Below are 12,818 nucleotides of genomic sequence, written 5' to 3'. Positions count from 1 at the left end.
TTAGTACAGAGATTATAAGTGAAATGGTAATTTTATCATGAGAGAGTTTCATAATGCATAATGTATCTTTTGCATACAAATATCTGTAATATCTGAGGCTGAAAAAATAGGTCCACATGTGATTTTCCACCACTGAAGATATACTAAAAGACATAAAGACATATTTATAATGGGATCAGCCTGACTTTTAGCTATGTATAAGTTCTCGGTGGCAGTAGCAGCAAACCCCCCACCCCCCCACCCCCCCACCCCCCCGCTAGAAACTGCTATCTGACAATATTGTCCCAGTAAAAAGTGGCCATTCTGAACCTCAAATAAACCTTTATTTCTTGAAAACTACTTGGAATTCAGGGCCCAAACTCCATCTTTATTGATATGGTTGGTTAAAGAATGCGGGAAATTGACCAATTCTGAGAGCCTGTCTGATGTCAGATGGAACGGCCCTGCTTCCAGTTGTTGTTAATCCAAATCAGTTTCAATCAGTTGTTCCAAAACAGAGTACAGGCTGGAAAATTAGTTTTGAAAGCCTGAAATTTCGTGCCTGGCCAAGTAATGGCTGAGTCAGTGGTATTGATCAAACCTCTACAGATATATTATGGTCATTTTGTGCTACGGGGCAGTAAACATCTTACCCCTTGCCCCTTTAAGTCAATTACAGTAGGAATACACAGATAGCCTATTAATGCAGTATAACGTGAGTTGAAGCATACCAGCAGGGATGTCGAAGAGGGAAGTTAGCTGATTCTTGGCAGCAGAAAGTCTCTGGACTCGGGGCAGATGGAGAAGTCCGGACGGCAAACTGGTCAGCTGGTTCTGAGAGAGACTTACGTGACGCAAGCTGAAGGGAAGAGAAACAGGGAGGGAGAGAGAGGTTTTTTGAGTTTAACGTCCCACAGTCCCACAGTTTCATAAGGGAAGCAGCAAGTTGAACCCCAGAACAAGACATGCAAACCAAAAGCAAAGGGAAACCAAAACAGAAAGAGCATGTCTACCCAGTGTCTTGTGACTTTGTAGTCTGCAAATTTCACGTTCATCCTGCTCCAACAAGACTCGTAAACACCTTCAACTATGTCCTGACATTATCCTGATTCCACTATGAGTTTCCTACTCTGATAAACGGCCAGATTTTCTTGACCTCGGAGGTACTTACTCAACTGTCATTTTTTTCATTTGTAATGATATCCAAAAATAAAACCAGAGAGGATGGAGACAGAGAAATGATGCTCTGCTAAACTCCAAATGGTCAGACAGCATAAAATATACATGGATCAACATAACTGAGTAATATATCCGGACATCACTCAGCATATTATATTTCAACTGGACAAAACAAGGAGGGCAACTGCCTCTCAGGGAGACTGCCTATGGACTGATATGAGTTTTGAAGTCCGATACCAATAAAGATATTTTTGGACTGCAGAGGGTTGGGCGATAATGTACATACACAGTATAAGCTGTGTCTGTGTGATGACTTGAATTAAAATGCAGCTATAAAATGGGCAAAAGAAGGGGCATTTTTACATTTTAAATTATAATATAAGTCCTCATAGTCAAGAAAAAAAGAGGAGGTGGCGGTGCATTCCCAATAAGAAGCAGTAGCACAAAACCAGCAGAGGAAGGCAACTTGAGCAACATTTTTGTTCCTGCGTGTACTTTCCCCATTTCAGTCTCTTGCATTCACTAAGACACATTTTAAATGACAAAAAGATCAAGGTAACTCAGAGCGGATCAAGAAATTGGCAAGAGAATTTCCATGGATGTTTATTCAATTAGCAAGCCCTACTGCCGGTAGCCAACATTTTGTGCCGATATTCAATATTTTTAAATGTGACCATTTTCATGCCAAAAATACTCCCAAAAATTCAAGTATTCAGTGTTTCCCCCAGAATTCTATACCTGTCAGGGTGGAAAAGCCTCTGAAACAGCATTTAGACGATACTAAAACTCTCCATTGAAAAATAATAATAATAAAACCTATACATTTGTGGAATCCAATCAAAATGTTGCATTATAATCAATTCAGGTTAAGGGCTTCCCATAGACAACCAGGGTAGTATTGATCATAGCCAGATCATCATAGCCAGAGAGCCTCCTGGCATCTGTACCTGGAGCAGATGACCTCCTGGGAGCTGTGGGCGGCCGGCAGCTCCTTCAGCAGGTTGTTGGAGAGATCTAGAGACTGCAGCCGGATGAGACCCCAGGGCACCACAGAGGGCAGGGCACCCAGGCTGTTGGACGACAGGTCCAAGTGGGCGATGCGAGAGGAGACGTCCATGAACCAGTCCAGCTCCAACCAGGGCAGCTGCAGACCGCTCCAACACACACTGAGCGCCTGCAGGGAGAGAGAGAGAGAGAGAGCCGGCACGGTGAGGAGGAGCCAAAGGAAGCTGCTGCTCGTTTACAGTCAGGAAAATAAATGTCATTCGTTGCACACACCTCATCTCCTTCTGTATTGGAGGCCCCCTGTAGTTTCTGTCTGAGGAGCTGTTTGCTGAAGGCCGGATGGTCCATCAGGGTGTATGAGGAGAAGCCGGCGCCGTTCTGCAGCAGGAACCAGGCGATCTCCTCATTGCCTGCAACAGAAAACACATTAACCCGCTGCAACTGTATGAAAGAGTGAGTGCTCGCTCTTGAATGAGGAAGTAATAGTACTACCGTAAGGGTTGGCAGGGAAATTCAGAAAAAATCACATATGCCATTTTTTTTTTTTTTTTTTTTTTCTTCCCAAACTGCCAATCAATGTAGAGAAAGAAAAGTGGACGTGTCACATGTCAAGGACCCTCATTTGATCAGATTTAGTCCCAGGGACCCATATATGATGATTTTATTATTCAATTGTAAAACTGTCTATACCGTATGTTGGGAGATAACAGTAGTCAGAGATAGTTTCTAATGAATTAAACAATAGTGAAATTAAACTATTCCTCATTTTGCTGGGGACCTGGAACTCCCTCTAAAAAACATGGTTTGAATTTGTCATTATGTTTTTGTTTTTTTGTGTAGATTGTGTTTTAATCTAGATTTTAATCCAGACTGCAAAATCAAGCTGGTTGAATACTTTCTGAAGACATTGTAGAAACCAATGAAATGGATGTGAAATGGAAGCTGGTTGAAATAACTTCCAAAAGACATTGCGAAATGGAACTGACAGCTATATGGAGTTTCCACATTCCCACCATCTGTCACGCTCTAGATTCTGTTTTCAGGACAATCCAGAGGCGGCTCGTGTGTCGGCCCTCTCTGCTCTACCTGAACGTGCCGCTGCGTAAAGCGGCAGGCCGGTGATGACGGCAAACTCGTCGCTGTGGATGGCGCAGTCCTGGGCGTCGACTTCGTAACTGTGGACCAGCAGCCGAACCACGTCCAGATGCCCCTGCTGGCAAGCTGTGGCCAGCATCCAGTTCAACAGGTCTCTCCTCAGACATGGACCTGCCACAGAGACCGAAAACAAGTCAGACAGGCACATAAAGAAACTATGCCACGACTAGTACTAAAACTATTTGTGCTACTTCTGCTACTGTCTTCTTATTATTATGCATAAAATGATTATCACAATTATTTAAGTAGATATTATGATTATGATTATTTGTCTCAATGCTTGTAGCATTTTTTGCATCTTATGTCAACATCTTGACTATTTTCAGCGGACAGTGGATGTTCTAAGTGAATTAAATTGTATATCCCTGTATTATGAATATTGCTATTATCATTATCATAACTACCAGGGTTCAACTGATCTGGGTTTTTGAATTATTCTGTGTTTTTCCCAGAATTTTATTCTCTATTCATATTCATGCGTGTGGAATCTGATCAAAATGTCATTAGAATCTCATTAGAATCAGTTCAGGTTAAGGTCTTCCCATAGACAATCAGTGTAGTATTGATCAATTCTACAATAAATATGTATTCAAACAAACTGCATCATATCAGAAGTGGACGACATGACTGGTTGATATCCGATCTTTAATAAAAATCCAGTCTAGCTCCATATATCAGTCTAACCCTAGTTCCTCCTACCAGGTACAGAGTCCAGCAGCTCTTTGACCAGGCCTGCATGGCCGTAGTGTGCTGCTAGGATGGCTGGGTTGTTGTCCGACGGCTCCTGGGGTAAAGCCACACGGGCGTCTTGTAGGAGGTAACACACACTCTGCTCATCACCATGCTGAGTCGCCACACACAGGAGACGCACCTACATCAACACACAACAAGAATCATTTGATCTGCATCAAAAAATGGAAAAATTTCCAAAAAAGTGTGGGTCAAGAGTAATTAGAGATCAACGCTGTTATTATGCCAATATTAATAATAAAATTGTTATTAAATGTAATAATTATGCATTTCAAGCTTACAATATTGTATTTCGAAAAGTACAATGTGACATCTGGTTCAAGGCCTCTATATTGAGTATAGGCCCTAAATAGGAAAAAAGTTAACGTGCCTTTTTCTCCAATTAAATCACCATGACTTGACCTTGAGAAAAAATATAGATGTATTTTTGAAATTTTACTCATTAAAAAAAAAACGCGAAATGTAGCTGCAATTATAGAGTCACTCTAAAATATATTATTAGAAGAAAGTTGCATGTGTTCAGTGTATGGGATGCCTTTAAATGGCAAAGTTGCAACTCAGTAAAACTTTCTATGACTACCATATCTATAGTGCATTATAAGGGCACTTAGGGGGAATTATAATGCACTCATTATGCCTTATGACCATGCTTTTAACCTCTGATAACTAGTTATTTGATCTAATTAAGTGTTATTATAAGCATGGTCATAAGACATTATGAATGCATTTTAACTCCTCATGAATAATACATTATCAGTCCAGTATAACTCCTTATTAGTGTCCTCATAATGTACTATAGATATGGTAGTCACAGAAAATGCTGACTACTCTAAAATGCTTTAAACATTACTGGTGTTTGGCACTAGGTGGCAGCAAGTATATGACTGAAGATGAAGAAACTGTCAGTGAACAGACAATTTTATTCAAACTCACTGGTCAGAATTTACAGGATATATGTCAAGGTCGCTTAAATTATGTCACATATGGATTAAGGGTATTGAATAATCTCATTCAAAGGAGAAAAGGCTGTGATTCAGTGAGTGGCCGATCCGTTTCTGAACACGGTGTTCAGAGATTACACGGTTGAAGAAGTGTGTAACTGATCTCATAGTTTCTGTACAGATCAGGCTCAATGAACGAGCATTTGCCTTGAACAGAAAAGGAAACAAATGCAAATCTCTCCCTCCGCTTTTCTGAATTCTCCACTATAACTGTTCAGGTCAAAGACTGAACTAGTTGGTATTTTAAGAGGAACTAGTTTTTGTCGCCTTGCTACTATACGCCAGCAGCAGCACACCAGTCATAGTGGACTGGTTTTTCAGGTTGAACGGAGGCACAATTACATTACCGTATTGGTCCACAACGAAAAGGGAAGTGGCCTCACTATTTACATGTGTGCTACACTCTTTAAATAACTTAATAACGTTACATTTATTTATACTTTACATTTCCTCTACACTAATCAAGGCAAGGGACAATTATGCTGTCTAGTGGGAATCTAAGGGGAGTAATTATTAATAAAGTTAATCCAATCCTCAAAAGGGGATTGGTCTGATGCTTACGAACAACAAGGATGTCAATCATTGTGCCCAAAAATGCCCTGAAATATAGGATAGTGGAAAAGCAATTTGATTCTAACAACCCGGCTCAGGTTTGGGAAGTAGGATGAATGTATTGATGGTGCGGCCAGGGACTGTGAGATATTTTAAATTCCAGTGGTTGAACCAGACGAGAACAGAAAATGTCACAGTAGGAACTTCTCCATATGAATACAGCACACCAGTGGTATCAAACTAATGGAACAATTCAAGCAAACAAAAAAGAAATCCAATCTAGAAACATGTTAAATTTCTAATCTGGCATAGATGTCCAATTTTCTTTCTGACTGGCATCAGTATGTGGCAAGTATACTGATAACAGCTCCATGATCCTACAGTAAAACCCCTTGGTGTTCAAGCACAAAGGCAGCTTTTCAGTTCCACACACACTGGCGTGTAAAGCAACAGGGTTAAGCTCTTTAGGTAGAGCACGGCGGACTCCAATCAAATCCATGTCTGAATGACACTGAGCCAGCCGTGGCAGCCGACCAAGTGGAGCAGGCTGCGTTCAAGACGATATGAGGTGAGGTTTCCAGTCAAACTTCCTCATCCTCCCCCTCTCTGCGGTCTCATTCTCAACATCGCACTACTGTTTTCGTGATAACTTTGGTACAACTTCGATAACACTGCAAGAGATTGAATTCAACATTCGACTTTCTAAATGTTCAATACTTTCACCAAACGTGTTCGTCACCTCCAGAGGATGTAAACATGCAGATTGGAATAATTAAAGGATATGTCCAGGCTTTTCTAACCTAGACCCTACTGTCCCATAATTGCAACACATCATCATATCGATTCTGACCAAACTCTCGTCTGTTGCTTCACTACAGAGCGACTTACGTCTTGCTTGCCTGGTTGTGGCTCTCCAATACAGTCCTATCAGGCTAATGGACGCTCCAAAAAATCAACTCCGAAACGACCCAAAACACGTCTCATTACAGTATGCTGAAAAAACTGTTCTGATGCTGCCTTTGCCATTTGGCACTTCCTTATTAACATTTTGCCAGTCGCCTCGGCTTCCTCTCTACATGTGCCACTGTGTAAGGTAGTGTCAGATCTAGGGCTGGGCAATATATCAATATTATATCGATATCGTGATATGAAACTAGATATCCTCTTAGATTTTGGATATCGTAATATCATGATATGGCATAAGTGTTGTCTTTTCCTGGTTTTAAAGGCTGCATTACAGTAAAGTGATGTCATTTTCTGAACTTACCAGACTGTTCTAGCTGTTCTATTATTTGCCTTTACCCATTTAGTCATTATATCCACATTACTGATGATTATTTATCAAAAATCTCATTGCGTAAATATTTTGTGAAAGCACCAATAGTCATCCCTACAATATTGTCGCAATATTGATATTGAGGTATTTGGTCAAAAATATTGTGATATTTGATTTTGTCCATATCGCCCAGCCCTACTTACAACTGAACATTTAGCCCACTTCGTAGAAAATACCGAGATATATATCGTGTATCGCCATTCAGCCTAAAAATACCGAGATATGATTTTTGGTCCATATCGCCCAGCCCTAGTCAGATCCCAGATCAGCATCAAGCAGTCCATCACATCTCGAACTGGATCCCAGTCCACCTAAACCGGTTGATAAGACTGGTGCCAGGAGCGAAAGATGGAACCATTTTGTTCATAGAGCTGAGAAAGACGGACACCCAACTGACATCAAAACACCTGTGCAGAAGTAGAATTTTTAGATATTAATCTTGGTATTGGTATCAAAGTCAGAGCTCTGGTATCCTGGCAACACTATCAGACTCTTTCACTTCCTTCTAAATTCCTCGTCTATTTCTCACTCGTTCCCCTTTAAATCTTCCTCCTGTCTGTGGAGATGCAAGCTCGTTAACGCGCCGATATGTTAATGTTAGTGCAGGCAGAAGTAGGCCAGATCTCCCGTGACGCCTGGCAAGGATGCATTCCCAAACATCAACAAGCCCAGGACGCCCACTCACTCCTCAAAACACCACGTACGCACACGACTGCGGGAAACACTCTGCATCATAGTGGCGAGTGCAACCACCCAGAGAACATCAACCACAATGCCACATGAGCGAGAGGTGCTGACATTCTGTCTCAGTGTTACTGCATGATAGATCACTGTGTTGACAACTGATGCAAATCATTTCTACAATGTTTACACCAGGGTTTCGACCAATAGAAGACACATTCTGATACTGATATTTTTGGATTGACACTGCTAATCGCCGATATTTTGTGCTGATATTCAATCAAAATTTATTTAAATTTTCATTCCCAAAAATTCCAAGTGAATTGAATTGGAGGTATTCAGTATTTCCACCACAGCCAAACAGTTTAGATTTGTAAAACTCTGCAATAGCCGTAATCTAGGAAGATTGGATCAACTCTGCGGGAGAAATATTGAAAAATATGTTTTGTTATTAATGCATGCATGCTTGTGTGGAATCTGATCAAACTGCCTCATTAGAATCAATTCAGGGTAGGGTCTTCCCATAGATAACCAGTGTAGATTATTTCTACAATAAATATGTAATCAATCAAACTGCATCATATCCATCATATCAGAGGTGGACGACACTGACTGGCAAAAATAAGATTTTTAATAAAAAGGTCAATACCGTGGTTTACACACACATTACACAGATCAAACGCTTAGCAGTGATGACGGAAACCCAGGCAGTCACGCAGTTGAAAATGCGGCGACCATGTTTGTTTTGGGTCTACTCACCCCGTCGATCCGGGGAGTCCCTGCGCTGCACTCCACGCAGCAGGCTTGCTGGATCAGCTCCCTGGCGGCGTCCGCCTCTCCGTCTTCATACGCTGCCTGGATATTCTCCAGAGTGGGAGACGGAACCAGCGCCGAGCCCGAGCCCGAGCCCGGACCCGGACCCGGACCCCCCGCCAACGATGCCTTGGCTCCCATATCCTCCCCAGGGCCTGACACCGCAGAGGATCGACGAGAAGGGGACAAGGGAGGGAAAACGGGGGTGGGGGTGCAAGAAGAGAATAAGTGAGGAGACGGAGTTCTCCAGCCCATCAGATCGTAGGGAGGCTGGTAGTGGCATGCTGCAGGTTGAACACATCGACTTACTGTAGCCCAAGGAGCAGGCACACACCCAGAACTAGGTCACCATACTAAAGAATGCTCTCATGCCGTGGACTACAGTACATGCAGTGGATTAGTGTGAGAGACTAAGAGTCTATGGTGGCAGGTTAACTTAGCACTAGAGACTGGACTCGCACTACAGTCACACTCTGTTTGCTAGATAGTGATAAACAGCATTGGAGGAAATACACTACAGTTCAACCGATATGAGTTTTTGAGGGCCAATACCGATACTGATATTCTTGGATTGAAGCCGTCAATAGGCAATATTTTGTTCCAGTATTTTCATGCCACAAAGTATTCAGTATTTCCCCCAGGATAATAATACTAATAATTGTAAATATTCATGCATAGTTGTGTGGACTCTGATCAACATATTGCATTATCTCATTATTATTATTAGGGTAAGGTCTTCCCATAGACAGCCAGTGTAGTATTTATCAATTCTACAGTAAATATGTAATCAATCAGACAGCATCATATCCATCAGAGGTGGACGACACTGGCTGATATCCAATCTTTAATAAAAGGCCAGTATCGGCCCCATATATCAGTCTAACCCAAATTCACATCATTGCATCTTTTATAGAGTCGTAGGCAGCTATTTCTCCTTAAGGCCTCATTTTCCTGTTTCCCCCTACCAGGTGAAAGGCGAAACCAGTTTATTAGAGAAATCACATTACTTAGAATCATGAAAACATTTTAATCAATATTGCCTTAAAGTCTAATTGAAATGAAAAACGACTTTTTCAGCTCATTCTAACTATCATATCATTCAAAACATCACAGATTTTTGAACAGTCCTGCCCCTCCCATCATATAAAACTGCCTCTCTCTCCTTAACTGATATCTCATTGGTTAACACTTTTGAATGATCCGTCCCTGCTTCATGTCCCGCCCCAATATCCTGTTTCAACGGGAAATACAAAGCGCTTTCATTGTGACTTTAAGTTGATTACAACCAATAATCAAGAGTATTGGTGTATGTAAACACACTCAATATTATGAAGGTGTTCACCATATTTTGTATACTCAGGTCCAGATTTACTAAATTATATGTAAACCTCATTATTTTGCCCACATTACAAAATTTACAATTTCCCATTTGGCAGACGCTTTTATCCAAAGCGACGCACATATGAGATGTTAATACAACACAAGCAAGGATCTAGTCAGGAGAGAACAACGAGAGTAAGTGCCATAAAGCTAAGTTCTGGTCCGACAGGACATAGGTGCTACGAGGCAGTGCATAGAGGCAGATACATAGAACATAATAATCATTTGTAGGCAAGGCCTTGCAAATCGAGATCGCACCCAATTCTCCACCACTTCACACCACCAACTCTCCCAAATGACTGTAGGCCATATAAGACCTTTTGAAAGGTGGTGTAAGAACTTTGTACAAAGACTTTGTCCATTCAGACTGGCTGCTATCATTGCTGCAACACGTAGGCATCATGGCCAGCAAGTCAGGTAAGCAAGGGAGAGGCTTTTCAATCCTAGAATCTCAAATCAAATTAGAGAACGCTCCAATTATTAAGGGGCGCTACAAGGTGCAAGAGCGCCAGTCTTGGTAGATTAGTCTTACAGCTGATGTGATTTGCGCTTGCAGTTGGTTGCAGTGCTCTTTTTGGGAGCGTCAATGTGGGGAACAGACCCCCAAAATACAGTGTTTTCTGGCATCCATGAACTGGACTGACCACCTGATCTTCTATTTGTCCTCCTGTGTTGACGCTTCAAATCTCCCGCGTCCAGTGTGCACTAGCGGTGTCATGCCGCACATCAAAACACGCGCATCTACTGACACTTCCTACCTGTCCAGGGCTTCAGCTCAAGTAACTGAGGCACAAAATAATGCGCAAATTGCCCTCACAATGCACTCTTCAGTGTAAGTCAAACCGGGTGTTAATTTTCACCGGCTAATACTGTTTAGTTTCCTTCTTTGGCCGTTGAAGCTCTGCCTGGGCTGCATGTCCCTGTGTTTCCTGCAGCCGTGCGGTTTTGCTCTGGGTTTTCCATGAATAATTAAGACAGAGTGAGTCTGACTGGGCTGTAGAGGCTATATGAGAAAGCCTAAGGGAGTGAAACCATTAGACCAACATGTGCCTCCCGTCCCACATCAATACTGGCCTATCCCTGCCTGGGATGACCTGTCTGGGAAAGCTGAAAGAAGACCTTGAGAGGGCAAAGCACAGCACAGCACTCAGACCGGCCAACCTCTACTCCCCTTCCATCTGTCCATCTGGTCTGGAGATTAAAAGGAATACACTCCTATCTTCTAAGCTAAGTGAAAAAATGACAGTTAAATAGTTGAGAGACTGCATCAGTGTCACCACCGATCTCCCAATCAATGTGAATGGAGAGGAGCAGAGGAAGAAAGAGGAGGCGGTGACTTTTTTTTAGACAACAGAGAAAGACTCATGGATCATCTGTTGTCATGGCAGAAATGAAACTGAGGATACTGTTACAGACAAACATCAGTTAGATGTGTGATTAGTGTCACACTGCAGATGCATTAGTAGCTTCTAGTGTTAGACCAATGTACCAGGCCGATATTGTCCTATTTTTTTTTTTTTTTTTTAATTGGATATTGGCCAGTCAATGTCATCCACCCTCAATATGATGGAGGTTCCCCCCTGAGCACAGCCAGTGAATGTTTTTTTTTAATATTATTATTGCTTTCACATCAGATGTCTGACTGTAGAAATTGTGGTGTGGGAGGATTTACTCAACAGTCTGTAAAACCTGCCTCACCTTGCCTTAAGGAGCTGATATCCCACCTAAAACAATCTGGGGAAACACTGAATACATGTAATTTTCTGGACTATTTTTGGCATGGAAACAGTCATATTTAAAAATATTGAATATCGGCACAAAATATCAGCAGCTTCAAACCAAAAACCTTCAAAAACTCATATTGTTCAAACCCAAGACCCTGAGACCCCAAGTCTGATTTCACATCTCCAGTAGAGCTGAAACACTGTTTCAGAATGGTCAATGAGAGAGCTATGATGATTATTATTCATATTTCAATAATCAATGTTAGTTGTCTACTGTATGTAGAGGTGGAACAAAGTTAAATATTTTACTCAAGTGATGTACTGCTACTTCAGCTACATTTTATTCAACTCTTGAAACTAAACAAGGACTTGCTCAGTTTCAAGTGGACATCAGTAAATTCTGTGCAAGTTTCAAAATCTTCCTTATACTTATACTTCCTTACCTCATATCAGCAAAGCTACAGTAACAGATATAGATCCACAATGATTTATTTTACTCACTCTTCCTCTCTACGTTTAAAAATTACTGAAGTAGGAGGAAGTACCTTAAAGATTACTGAAGTTCAAGTAAAGGTAGTGTGTAAACCTCCTCATGTACAGTAAATAGAGTAACTGTTACTGGTTGTTTTCAACCTGCACTCCTGAACAAAGTTGTATCATGCCAAGTCCCAGTGTGGCCGTGTTCATCCTTTTCTCTAACAAAAAGATCTCCACTGAGATTTAAAAAAAAAAGAAGCTTTTCTTCAAGTCACATAATTTGATGACGACTCAGAAACTCAGAAACAATAAGGTCAAGTGTCTTACAGCAGACTACTACAGCAATGGGAGAGCAGAGTGTGAAGTTTTATGGGGAATTTCCATTGTACCTTTATCTTCCTGAAAGGATGCCAGGCTTTCATGAATTGCTTTCACCTTCCTCTATGAATAATATACCAGGATTAGAAACCAGCCAATTTCAAATCTACTGTAGACAGAGTATAATCCCAAAGGCAAATCACACAACTAATGGCAATGTCATTTCAACCTAAGTAGACAAGTCAAACTAAATCAACTGCAAAGTCACATTCCTTTAACAACAGGCACTGATTAGATCAGTCCAAACCTTTGTCAATTTAATCAGCAACATGTCATCTAGAAACAAATCTAATTTTCATATCAATCGTCTGACGCAGGTGAATCATAACTGAAGTACTGAATGAAATGGCTCTGCTAAAGTCAAAGTACTGGAATCAAAGACTATATCATTAATCAGTGGTTACATGG

General features: G+C 41.3%; 1 protein-coding gene across 2 annotated transcripts in view; it reads right to left on the bottom strand.

The window, feature by feature from the left end:
- The window catches only part of lrrk1 (leucine-rich repeat kinase 1), a 62,069-nt gene that overhangs the window by 43,476 nt on the left and 5,775 nt on the right, over positions 1-12,818 (bottom strand). For both annotated transcript variants that reach the window (XM_071532106.1, XM_071532194.1), the window contains exons 3-8: positions 8,398-8,606; positions 4,018-4,189; positions 3,250-3,429; positions 2,437-2,573; positions 2,106-2,332; positions 711-838 (exon numbers count right to left, since the gene is read on the bottom strand). In XM_071532106.1, coding sequence (XP_071388207.1) covers positions 711-838; positions 2,106-2,332; positions 2,437-2,573; positions 3,250-3,429; positions 4,018-4,189; positions 8,398-8,606 — 1,053 coding nt within the window. The remainder of the gene's footprint in view (positions 1-710; positions 839-2,105; positions 2,333-2,436; positions 2,574-3,249; positions 3,430-4,017; positions 4,190-8,397; positions 8,607-12,818) is intronic.

This window comes from Centroberyx affinis, unplaced genomic scaffold, assembly GCF_046629955.1.
Source record: "Centroberyx affinis isolate AG114_WGS23_722 - 3 ecotype Tasmania unplaced genomic scaffold, CSIRO-AGI_Caff_v1 ptg000010l_1, whole genome shotgun sequence".
In the NCBI taxonomy this organism is placed as follows: Eukaryota; Metazoa; Chordata; class Actinopteri; order Beryciformes; family Berycidae; genus Centroberyx; species Centroberyx affinis.
This window is presented reverse-complemented; position numbering and strand designations above follow the sequence as displayed.